The sequence below is a fragment of the Emydura macquarii genome, unplaced genomic scaffold, assembly GCF_026122565.2.
Source record: "Emydura macquarii macquarii isolate MOO-44397 ecotype Brisbane River unplaced genomic scaffold, CSIRO-AGI_Emac_v2 contig_2897, whole genome shotgun sequence".
NCBI classification, from domain to species: Eukaryota; Metazoa; Chordata; order Testudines; family Chelidae; genus Emydura; species Emydura macquarii.
The window spans coordinates 10,588,455-10,600,871 of NW_027133034.1; the positions used below are offsets into that span (position 1 = coordinate 10,588,455).

Here is a 12,417-nt window from a genome sequence, read left to right on the forward strand (position 1 = left end):
CCACTCGATGTGCCCTTCCAGCTAGACACTGAACCACTAACAACTACTCTCTGGGAATGGTTTTTCAGACAGGTATGCTCCATCTAGGTTGCATTTCCCTTGTTTGTTTATGAGAAGGTCATAAACAAACGCTATACTAAAGTCAAGATATACCATCTCTGTCGCTTCCCTCCTATCCACATGGCTTGTTACCCTGTCAAAAAAAGCTATTAGCTTGGTTTGACATAATTTGTTCTTGACAAATCCATGCTGACTGTTACTTATTACCTTATTATCTTCTGAGTGTTTGCAAATGGATTGCTTGATTATTTGTTCCATTATCTTTCTGGGTTCTGAAGTTAAACTGACAGGTCTGTAATTCCCTGGGGTTGTCCTTAATCCCCTTTTTATAGATTGGCACTGTATGTGCCCTCTTCCAGTCACCTGGAATCTTTCCTGTCTTCAGTGGTTTTTTATGATAGTTGCTAATGGCTCAAATAGATCCTTGAGTAATCTAGGATGTGTTTCTTCTGGCCACGGCGACTTGAAGACATCTAACTTTTCTAATTAATTTTTAACTTGTTCTTTCTCTATTTTAGCTGCAGATCCTACTTCATTTTCACTGGTATTCACTATGTTAGATGTCCAATTGCTACTAAACTTTTTGGTGAAAACTGAAAAAAAGGATAGCACTTCTGCCCTTTCCACATTTTTTGTTATTGCCTTTCCCCCTTACCCTCCCTTTCTCTTCCTCTTGCTTGTAATGTATTTGTAGAATGTTTTCTTGTTACCATTTATGTCTCTAGCTACTTGAATCTTATTTTGTTCCTTGGCCTTTCTAATTTTGTCCATATATGCTTGTTTTTATATTCATCCTTTATAATTTGACCTAGTTTCCACTTTGTAGGACTCTTTGAGTTTCAGAACATTGACGATCTCCTGGTTAAGCAGGGTGGTCTCTTGCCATACTTCCCATCTTTGCTGCACAGTGGGATAGTTTGCTCTGGTACCCTTAATAATGTCTCCTTGAAAAACTGCCAACTCTCTCAAACTGTTTTCCCCTTAGACTTGCTTTCCATTGGGTTTTTACCTACCAACTCCCTGAGTTTGCTAAAGTCTGCCTTCTTGAAATCCATTATCTTTATTGGGCTGTTTTCCATCCTACCATTGCTTAGAATCATGATCTGTCAGTTCATGATCACTTTCACCCAAGCTGCCTTCCACTTTCAGATTCTCAACCAGTTCCTCCCTTTCTAGGACAGCCTCTCCCCTAGTTGCTTTCTCCACCTTCTGAAATGAAAAAATATCTCCACTGCATTCCAAGAACTTGTTGGTTAATCTGTGTTCTGCTGTATTATTTTCTCAACAGATGTCTGGGTAGTTGAAGTCCCCCATCACCAAGTCCTGTGCTTGGGATGCTTTGGTTAGTTTAAAAAAAAAAAAAAAAAAAAAAAAAAGCTCATCCATCTCTTCTTCCTAGTTAGGGGGTCTGTAATAGACCACTACAACGACATCACCCTTGGTTTTTTATTTACTCATTTTACACTTTCCCAGAGACTTTCAACAAGTCTGTCTCCTATTTCCATCTCAACCTCAGTCCAAGTACATGCATCTTTGGTATACAAGGCAACACCTCCTCCCTTTTTCCCTGCCGTCCTTCGTGAGCAAGCTGTATCCTTCTGGAATATTGGTATTAGGGCTGTCAATCACAGTTAACTCAAGTGATTAATGCAAAACAAATTAACTAGATTAAAAAATATAATCATTAATTGCCATTTTAATCATGCCATTAAATAGCATGCCAATTTATTAAATATTTTTGGATGTTTTTCTATATTTAATATATTGTTTTCAATTACAGCACAGAATATAAAGTTTATAGTGCTCACTTATAATAAAAATATAAATATTTTCACTATAAAATCAAATGTTTAGTATATCTGGCACATAAATATCTTGCAACACAGGCTAGAACAGTACCATGCAAATGCCTATTCTCACTTTCAGGTGACATTGTAAATAAGCAGTGGGCAGCATTATCTCCCAGAAATGTAAACAAATTTGATTGGCTGAACAAGAAGTAGGACGGGGTGGACTTGTAGACTCTAAAGTTTTACATTGTTTTGTCTTTGAGTGAAGTTATGTATAAAAAAATTTCTACATTTGTAAGTTGCACTTTCACAATAAAGAGATTGCACTACAGTACTTGTAGGCAGTGAATTGAAAAATACTATTTCTTTTAGTGCAAATATTTGTAATAAAAAATAAGTGAGCACTGTACACTTTATTCTGTTGTAATTAAAATCAATATTTGAAAATATAGAAGATAGTTATGTTTAAATTGGTATTCTATTATTAACAGTGTGATTAAACTGCAGTTTAACAAATCGTGATTAACTCATGATTAATTGATTTTTTTAATCATTTGACAGCCCTAATTGGTATTGTCTCCTCAGTGTACCAGTCATTAAGAGCCCCACCTCTTTAGAGTTGCTTTTCCTAATCTGCTTGCAGTTCTAGTTTATCATGGAACGGGTCCTCTGCAAACTTGTGACAAAATGAAATTTACAGTTTAGGGAACTGGGGGGAATCCACCCTGTTCAGGCCAACCAGGCAGTGAAGGAAAAATTCCTTCTTAGCTCCAAAAGGGCAACTAATGAAACACCCTCTTATTCTCTTAGTGGGGGAAGCTTTATTTCTGGTGCAGAATACCATCTCCATCCAGGGTGAAAGGCTTTATAAATCCTACCCTGTGGGTGCGTGGGAGGTAGCCAGCTGAAAAGTTTATACAGCACTCTTCTGTCCAACTAGTCAGCCTTCCTGGGGGCTTGAAGGGAGACTGAGGCTGATCGTCAACAAAGATGGTGTGTGCATGCAATCTTTAAAGGGGCCCAAGAGTTTTTTTCCCCCTGCTTAGAGGGCATAAAGAATTAAGAATACACAACAAACCTGTAGCGCAAGATTTATAGCCACATCATGGCTGTAACCACAGGCTGTTTACTCTCTGACCCCTCCGTGATTGATTTTAAGTAACTTTACTTTCTAATTCAAAGTTCTGCAAGCTCCTGTAATCAGAAAAAACTTGCTGGTGTTTGTGGGATGAAGTGTCAGCCTTGTAAGTGATCACGTCCTGACCTCAGGCCTCCTTCGAAAAAAACTAGTCTTAGGACAGTGTTTTATATTTCCTGATACTGATCTGGAAAGGTAAGCAGTTTGATATTTTATTTAAAAACAAAATGTTTTTCAGTTCACCTTTGAAAGCAAAATGGGTCTCTTACCTTTAGGAAGAAGGGGTGTATACATATTTATATAAAACACTCCTTATTTAAGCCAAGATGTAACAAAAGGAAGAGGGGAAAACCTCATTAAGAAATTTCTTCTAAAACTAGATCATTGAGCTGTCTGGACATCAAGATTTAACCCCCTTAAATACTGACTAAAGCAACAGCCCGTGTATTTCTTCTCTTCTCCCATTTCACCTGCACCTGAGTTAATATGGTATCCAGCAGTACACAGGTCCACTATCCAATCTAATTGCCCTTCCCTCTAAGCAAGAATGTGTATAGTAAATTGTTTACCATATCTCTGTGGTAAAGTTTGTTTAATTTCTTATGGGAGTTCCAAAACCATGAACCTAGAGCTGAGAGTACCATCTCCTGCTGTCATAAATGTTACCCGTGGAGTTGATAGTTCCATTGTTCCTGATCAGAACTGCCATAAAATCATGGTAACAAAAAGCCTGGCTTTAAGGAGCTGGGTCTAGCCCCTTAAAAGGGCTTGAAGATCATGACCAGAACCTTTAAATGTCTTGATACTCCACTTCTCGTAAACGTATTTGGAAAGGTAGGTCAGTTTGAAAAGCATGTGTCAAGTCAGAATAGTAATACAGCAAGCAAAGTAGGCACTTCTGAGTCTCGCTGTAAAGTTTTGCCTACCTCATTGCCCAGAGCTACTGTAGGAAAGGTAGCTTTTGGTTACAAGAGGGTTGAAAGTTCATTCAGTGCCAACTGTACACAGAAGTCTTTGGTTGAGGCAAGCAGGTGTTTTGTAAAGGTTAGGATAGTGTGGCAGATAGCCGAGTACACCCTAGTGGGCCTCACGCTTCCATTGCTTGTAGTGGGTCAGGGCGTCTCCAGCCACTCCAGTTTCCCCGAGGAGGGGGTAGGGACCCAGGCTCACCCACTCCTCCGGGTCCCAGCCCAGGGGCCCTGTGAGAAGCAGCTATGTGCTGCTGGCACCGTGTTCCCAGCTGCAAACTCTCTTCCCCGGGCTAATTTTCCCCCTCCTTCTGGCTTCTTGAGCCTGGTACCTTCCTCCAGCCTGCTCTTCCACAGAATCTCTGCACTCTGGTCTGTTCCTCCTCGCAATCAGTACTCCTACGCACAGCACAGCACAGCACAGCACTCCTGCTCCTCCCAGCTCATGCCCTGTCTGTTTGGGTCAGAGGGTTTTTATGGAGCACCTGGCTGGTCCCTAATTAGCCCCAGCTGCTCCTAATTGCCCCCTAGACTCTCAGCTAAACTGCAGGGAACAGAGCCCAGAGCATTCTGAGGCTTACATATCTCCCTTCAATCACTTTTCTAGAGCCTTCTGCCTTCGCTATATCACAATAGATAAAATTGACTGAATTCATGCCTCACGCTAAGCCACTGCTGAGAATAGCAGTCTTTAAACAAAATATATAAGTGACAGTTGGATTAAAAAGCAAGACCAGAAGGCAACATGAGCTGGGTGGGAACTGGATTTTCCATTTTGCAGGAAATTGAGATTTTAAGACTGTGTTCCAAATCGGAACAGAAACATTTACATTTCCCACAAAACAAATTCCAACATCTTCATTTTGGGTTGATTGAAATGTTTATCAAAATTATTTTGTTCTGATCTTGACTGAGTTTTTTTAATAAAACACTTTTTTTCTAAATTAAATATAATCACAATGTTTCCATAAAACATTTAGCTCTTCAATAATTGACATTGATGGTAAAGCATTCAGCTGGACATCTTCTAACCAGCTGTACAAAATGGTTTAATCAAAGTTGAAGCTAAAGACCCAAAATTAACAGACTAAATACCTTAGAAATCAATAATTAAGTTAACTTCCCCCTACGTAAATTCAACGTAGGAATATTTTAGTGCACTGATCTCTCTACTTCTTCACACTGTAAAGAATTGTTACTGACTGACAGGCAAATTGGACTGCAGTTTTAAAGGAAATCACCTTCCACTGGAAATACATAAGCTGGCCAACAAGTAACATTAAGAAACTAGCAATAACTTCTGTACCATATCACATTTATAAAATAAATGCATTAGAACATTGGGTAAATGGACCAGCTTCCCCGCTCCCATCAACCAGACTAGGAACTAACAATGAAAGTAAACCAACCCTGTTTAAAATAAGTTAAATACACATTGAGAAGGATTTAGTTTTATTTTAAAAGGTTTTTCTAAAATTGACCAGGCTTCATTGTAAAAACATTCTGAACGAGGACAAAAATCAGTTTTCCCACCCCCTCAAGTTCATAACTTCATTCAGGAGACTCAAAAAGTGAGTACAAATGATTTAAGACAATATACAAAGCTGTTTAAAACTACAGTTCTGGGAATCTAATTTCTCTTGCCCCATTACAAAAAGCTTTAGTTCTAAAATTCTATTCTATACAGTTGATAAAAGTCCCTTGTCTTCTACCTTTGTAAAAGTTACACTTAGAATCTGAATCCTTCAAAAACCATTTGGAAAGAAAAATTTTATTGACAGATGATTTTATACCCCCATGTAAAAGGTAATGGAATGACTGAGTCATGAATTAATGTCCATCTTATTTTTTGAAGCTGTCTGAGCAGTTTGGTGTGTAATAGTATCTAATGACTAGAGTGTTGGGATAGATAATTTAACTCTTTTACTAAAAACTGCACCTACTGCAAAAGGCAATACATCCCAAGTTGTCCATGTGTTTTAGAGGAAGAGTCCTTTTGCTTCTCTCCCATTCTGTCATTCTACAAAATGCTTGTTTTTCTTTGTCAAGTTGGCATAGCGCTCCCCCCACCTCCCAACTATGAACAAAGAAAGCAATGTATTGAAAAGAAAATTTTCAAAAATGTAATATTTGTGTCTGGTTAATTATTGTATAACGGTTATAGAGGAGAACATTGCAATGCCTTTCTTAGGACAACTTAAGGAGAGTTTCTGAACAAAATGTATCCTGTCTATATGCATTCATTTATGTATAACAAAGGCCAGGTTTAATACAGTTTCTGAGCACAGCCATATTTACTCTATGGCAACTACCTTTGTAAGATACAAAAAAATTATGCTCTTAAATTATTATAGCCAGATTACTAGTACTGTGAAATACAGCATATTATAAGAATGACATACAGTACATAACTGGAAAGGAAATAAAGTGCATAAGAAGTATGTAGTGAGGCATCAGATGTCCCTTTCTGTCAGAATGTAACTTAAATGCAGTGTGCAGTCCTTTGTAAAATTCAGTCATGCATATTACCTACCTCTTCTCTCCTCCAATTTTATTTTACTTGTTAACAGTCTACTATTCTGCATTAGTATCTGAACTCTTGATTTGGATTTGTTCAAGTTGGATGCAAGTTGCTTTCATTTTCTTTTCCCTGTTCTTTGACACACTGGACTATGGCATACAGGCAACCTTCAGCATCAGGAGCCAAATCCCTGTAACCTGCCCACTTTTAGCAACTAGGATTTACAAGTGGAGTCAAGGACAAAAACTCAAGAGTATCTGAGAGTAGGTGTGTGATACTAATAGTTCTCTACCATGCTGATTTTAAATGGTTGCAGACAGAGTGCGATGGACCTTCTGCACTTTAAACTCTTGCTTCAACAGGCACCTAGCAGTAACAAGTAGAGGCCAGGGTTTCCACAGATGTCCTAATGGCATTAGGAGGTATTGTATGTTTGTTTACCACAACGAATATATTCAACATTCAATAAAAAAAACGCTATAAAATAACAGTGGCAATAAAGTATTCTGTTGCGTAACTTCAATGTGTTCAGGTTTACTCATGGAGTCCTATATAAAAATGTCTTCTAAATGCATTGTACAACGCTGGATGGGTGAATTAAGGAATATACAGGGCACACACCATTTTAGGCCTTCCTTCAGACCATGCTTGCTTCAGGAACCGCACATCAGTCGACAAACCAAATCCTTCTACTAAAATGAGTTGTACAAGCTAACCTCCACACCACCTTGCTAGTTTTGTAAATTTAACTCCAGCCTGCTTTGAAGTGACCTCTCTTAGGAACCCTGCTTTCTTCTAGGGTGGAGAGAAACACCATTAGCAGGAGAGGAGAAAAGCTATCCAAAAGGAGAGACTATTTTGAGAGGGTCAGGTCAACTATTCCACTCTGTGGAGATAAGGACTAAACGTACCATTTACTGGGGGAGGATCAGACTAACAGTTAGCACAGGTATAGATTCAAAATATGATTTTAGAATTATTTTGTTTCCCCTACTTCATGCCACTGTTATGACTGTACAACTTAGCAGATTTTTTGAAAGTATTACAATTATTGCTAGCTAGTTAAGGTTTTAAAATAGTAAAAAAACCAGTTCTGACAGGAGTCAGAACTGCTTTAATCAAACCTCTGTAAGAGACAAAGTATCCTTTTAACCATTGAAGCATAGTACTAAAACTTCACAACAGTGATCTACTTTATTTGGAACCCTCTTAAAGCCTTGAGGAGATGGCAATCAAGCATTCTAACTTCACCTGGATCTTTATGGTTGGATTTGTTTGCAGGTGACTGAGTCACACACATGATGGACTTGCTTATTCACAGTCTCTGCTGCCGCCGCTCCTCTTCACCTTGCTCAAATAAGTGGTTCTTCATGTTCTGATCTTCAGGATTTTGGACTAATGAGGGAGGAAAAAAGTGAAGTTCTTAATACTGTAAGATTTTGCATTTGTAAGAGGTGGAACACAGCAAGAGAGACTAAGCATAGTCCTTATTGAAAGGATAGTATCACTGTAGAAGAGTGCAATATCAAAAGTGTATAGTTTTTGCTCTTACATATACTATGAAACTGTACTGAGTGCCTTAGTCTCCCCTCTCCCATGTAAATGGGGAGTAATTTCACTGAAGTCTTATTGCATCAGAGTAAAACTGGTGATAGCATAATCAGGCCCATGTTGTGTTCAAAGCAAGCATAAAGGCTACTAAACTGATGAATGAAGTCAGCCAGCTTCATTCCTCCCAAAATCCTTTTAAGGGAATAGTTCTAAAAATACAATCTTAACATTTAGTATATCAGACAAGGACATTACAAAAAAAAAAAAAAAAAGACTCCGGTTTTTACCATGCAAGTTATTTTCATTTCCTGCCAGCGCTGCTTGCTTGTCAGTTTCAGATTCAGCCTCATTCTCATCTAAGTTGTAGTCGACTGCTATATTATTCTGGTTCACTGCTTCAGCTCCCTGTTTGTCTATAAAGATATTTAGGTTCATTAGTTATTGGCCAAAGACTTTCCACAGCTGCAGTAGAACAGTTTCTAGAAAAAAAAAGTCTCCCTCACACTCTATATAGGTAAAATTTATCTTAAATCTTTGAAGTTTGATTACCCTATGCTTAGAGGCTCAGTTCTCAGCTATTCTTACTTGCTACTGTTGCCTATCCAATTTCAGAACTAAGTTTGCTAAAACATTTGTATATAAAAAAACTTAACAGAATCAGAGAGATATAGGGCTGGAAGGGACCTTCAAGAGGACACCTAGTCCATCCCCCCACTGAGATGCAGAATTACATATACCAAGACTACACCTGACAACATATTTATCTAACCTGTTCTTAATAAAGCTCCCATGACAAGGATTCCATAACCTCTCTTGGTAACATGCTCCAGTACTTAACTATCCTTATAGGTAGATATTAGAGAAAACATTCTAACCTAAGTTCTTTTGCTGCAAATTTGTCCAATGGACAGATTAAAGTTCCCAGACCCCAGAATGCTAAGCAAGTCAATCGTCAGTGGGATGGAAAGAGCTAGTATTAGCAAGAGGTTAAAGAAAGAAAATGTTAAGTGGAAACCAAAGAAGGATAAATCAATAAAAATGGTAGCTACTATTAGTGACATGTTCAGGCTGCTACATTTAAACTTGTTAGCACCTGCATTAACATTTCTTGATCTTAGGATTTTTGTTTGGAGGGAGGGAATTTTTGTGCCAGGCAGATGGTCTGTCCACTAGTAAGTTGCAAAGATGGCTTTTAGAAGTATATAAGGATTTATTTTAGTTCCAGAAGCAGAACTTTAAATTAGCATTTGGACTCCTCTAACTTATTTTAATCTCAAAAATTTTTATTGACCTTTTCTCCAGGAAGTTGAATTGCAGAGAACTCAGAAGTAAATGGAAGACATCCCTCCCCACACTCTCAATTTGCATTTTTCCTTATTTCAGTAGAGGATGACAGCATCCTGCTAAAGTAATCAGAAGGTGGATCTCTGTTCATAAGCAGAGTAGCAAACATGGCTTTTGCGCCTGGCATATGATTTAGGAAAGGGTGTGCAAACAAACACCTCATATCAAATACAGTCTTAGTTCAAACAGTGGCCCCAAAGGACTAGATTTCTATGTGGAGTTATACAAAAACAAATAGATCTTACTCAACAAGCTTTTTTATTATTTTTGATAAAATGAAATTACAAAATCTGTAGGTGAAGAAAGATTATTTAGTATTTCAGTGGAGAAAAATTCCATGTTTTGTGAAATTCTTCCGTTTCTTGACCTGATCTATCTATAAAGTCTCTTGTGTTTTAAGATTCTCCTAGTTGATACAAGGTGCTGTGTTTCAGCCTTATTCTCTCCCAAGTAGATATAGAATATCTTTCTAAATGAAGCAAATTGGTTTTGTTCTAAGAACAGGATCACAGCATTTAATCTGAAAGGTGATTTCATGATATCTTTGAGTGTAGACAGTATTTTCCAAAAATGTTAGATCCATCACCAAGTCTTGTATATAATAATCAAAAAGTTAAGGGACAAACCACTGTTTTTGTGGCATGCAGCGCAATATGAAGCGTCCCGCCTGTCTTGCGACTGACATTCTTCACATTTCAGAAACTGCTTTGCAGCCAGTTTTTCCACCCCAATGATGGGAAGATCTTTTGTGTCCAAATATGTTCTTATTTCAGCCTATGCTAAAAAAGGAGGAAGCCAAGACATCCAGAACAGCCACATCCCTTTTGGAGAACTGTTTGCCCTCGCCAGAATCTCTACTGTGGCAGTTGGAAGATCACCACTTATTCATTGCATACAAGATAATCCATCAATGTACCTTTTTTTGGTCTTAGAGCTGCTGGCTGATCTGAGAGAAGTTAGATATCAGCAATGTTCAGACATTTATGATAATTGACCTGAAGTGTCATACAGTATATAACTCTTAGGAACAACAGAGGGTGTTTGGAATTTAAGCCTCACAAATGACCTGCCATGTTAATAAAAGCATCCTGTCTTCAACTGCAGAACAACAAAACAAAATATCAGATAGAACATTTGCACTTTGACACAGCCTATCTTTTCACCTTTTCATCCACTTCCCAGAGAGCACAGACCTCTCACTCTGCTGATTGTCAGCAGCAACACTGATCAGTGCTGGAGTGCCAAGCCTCTCCAAGTGATCGAGCAAGCCTTATTTTCAGTATTTGGAAGGCTCAGGTTTTCGTTTAGAAGATACAAAACAAGAATTAAAAATACTTAGAATTCCTGTGCACGGAAGAATAGGACTTACTCCCTACCCTTAGTGATGGTACTAGAAGCACCAGCAGAATATATGCTGAGGTGGTTCAGTGGAGCAGAAACCCCATGTTCATGGGGGAACTTACTTCAAAACTAAAGGAGAAAATAGATGCCTGCTAGTGATATTCAATTAGCCATTTTGCCAATTTCTGGAGGTTGTCAGATTCTTTTACACTAAAATCAAAGTATTAACTATATTTTCATCACTAGAGAGAGAGGAAAGTAATGGCCTCAACATAGCAAAAGGGTAAGTATCTTGTTTTCATTAATTCAGCCCTGGTTGTATTAGATGCCAGTCTTTCTCAATCAAGATCCCACATGTAATCCTTCAGCATTCTTATGCCAACTACAGCAACTTGTCCCCTGAAACTAGGATAGCTCCTGATTTCCATTTGTGTCTACAGGAGTCCAGATTTCTCTTTGTAACCAAGAGCCTGGATGCCTGTAAAAGCAGCTAGAAACAAGGAATTGTCAATATCATATGACCTTACAGCTTTCTGTACCCACTAGATGCTTTGCAGAATACCAAGAAGTTCATGGACCACAGCTGAGGAATTGAAGGATTATTGCCTTCAAGGCCTTAAACCAATTACTAGCCAGTTAACAGCTGACAGATGTGCTGCACCTATTACAGAATAGAGGCAAACATATCGTGAATCTTATCACAATCTGGGAAAATAAAGGAGAAGCAGAAAGAACAGCTTCCTCTGTTCAGCAAGATGTTTCAAACAATCCCAGGAACTCAGGACTTCAGTTTCCACAATGCAAACCTCAGTTTGTCTAATGACTCAGGACAAATAATCTTAGGATTCATGCTTTGCTTTCAATGTACCAGAGCATATTCCCTGGCAGATAAAGCGAAGTCAGAAAAGTCTTGTCAGCAGCAAAATTGGGAGTAGGGGATTATAAATGAACTCTTCTGCACCAGCCCATTGCCTGTATGCTTTTTGATTTGTGCTCTAGATGAAATTCCAGATCTAGCTGAGAACGCTGTCACTAAGACTGCACCAATATCAGTATGACTGCAGCTAAAAGATTTCATGTGCTGATAGAGCCTTAGGCTGCCAAATCAGTGTAGCTGTTGTAACCACATTGCTAAGTGTGCCTGGTGCCTAATAATAAAGATGCTCCAAAAGACAGTGATTGTATGTCTGTATGCATGCCAATGTTCAGAAGGCAACAGGGTTGGTTGGGAGTCAGCAGTTGAGGTTCTAATCCCAGCCCTGACACTGATTCACTGAGCTTTTCCCATCTGTACAATACAACTAAGACTCCAGCACCACTGTGAGGTTCCCACTTACACGGCACTCATAGAAACATAAACAGCACTTATAGAAAAGCTGTACATTTTCAAAGTCATTTTAAATTGCAATATGTGACTATCTGCCTGTTGTCACAACGTGTATGTGCACCATTACACTTTTAGATAGAATGTCTAACCTCCTCAAGTATATGTGAGCATGTTTCTTTCAAAGCTCACAGGCTACCATTAGTATTTCAGTAGTATACCCTAGTCTGGTTTTAACTTTTAGCTCCCAGATAGAGATATTTCTCCAAAATGCTTAGAATACACAAATGGTAATGGAAGAAGTTCAGACCCCAGCCCCTTCACCTGAAAAGTCTATGGATGCTAAATGTATTGTGCATTTTGGGGCTAGATAAGTAAAG

The 12,417-nt window shown here is 38.5% G+C and overlaps 1 protein-coding gene across 7 annotated transcripts in view; it reads right to left on the bottom strand.

Annotated features, from left to right (window-relative positions):
* GOLM1 (golgi membrane protein 1) overlaps window positions 1–12,417 on the bottom strand; it is a 71,224-nt gene that overhangs the window by 13,088 nt on the left and 45,719 nt on the right. For 5 of the 7 annotated variants that reach the window (XM_067569031.1, XM_067569030.1, XM_067569026.1 and 2 more), the window contains 2 exons: window positions 8,316–8,441; window positions 5,265–7,872 (listed from right to left, as the gene is read on the bottom strand). In XM_067569031.1, coding sequence (XP_067425132.1) covers window positions 7,793–7,872; window positions 8,316–8,441 — 206 coding nt within the window. In that variant the 3' untranslated portion in view covers window positions 5,265–7,792. Of the gene's footprint in view, window positions 1–5,264; window positions 7,873–8,315; window positions 8,442–12,417 lie in introns of those variants that run through there. The other 2 variants (XR_010923951.1, XR_010923952.1) reach the window with 1 other exon arrangement.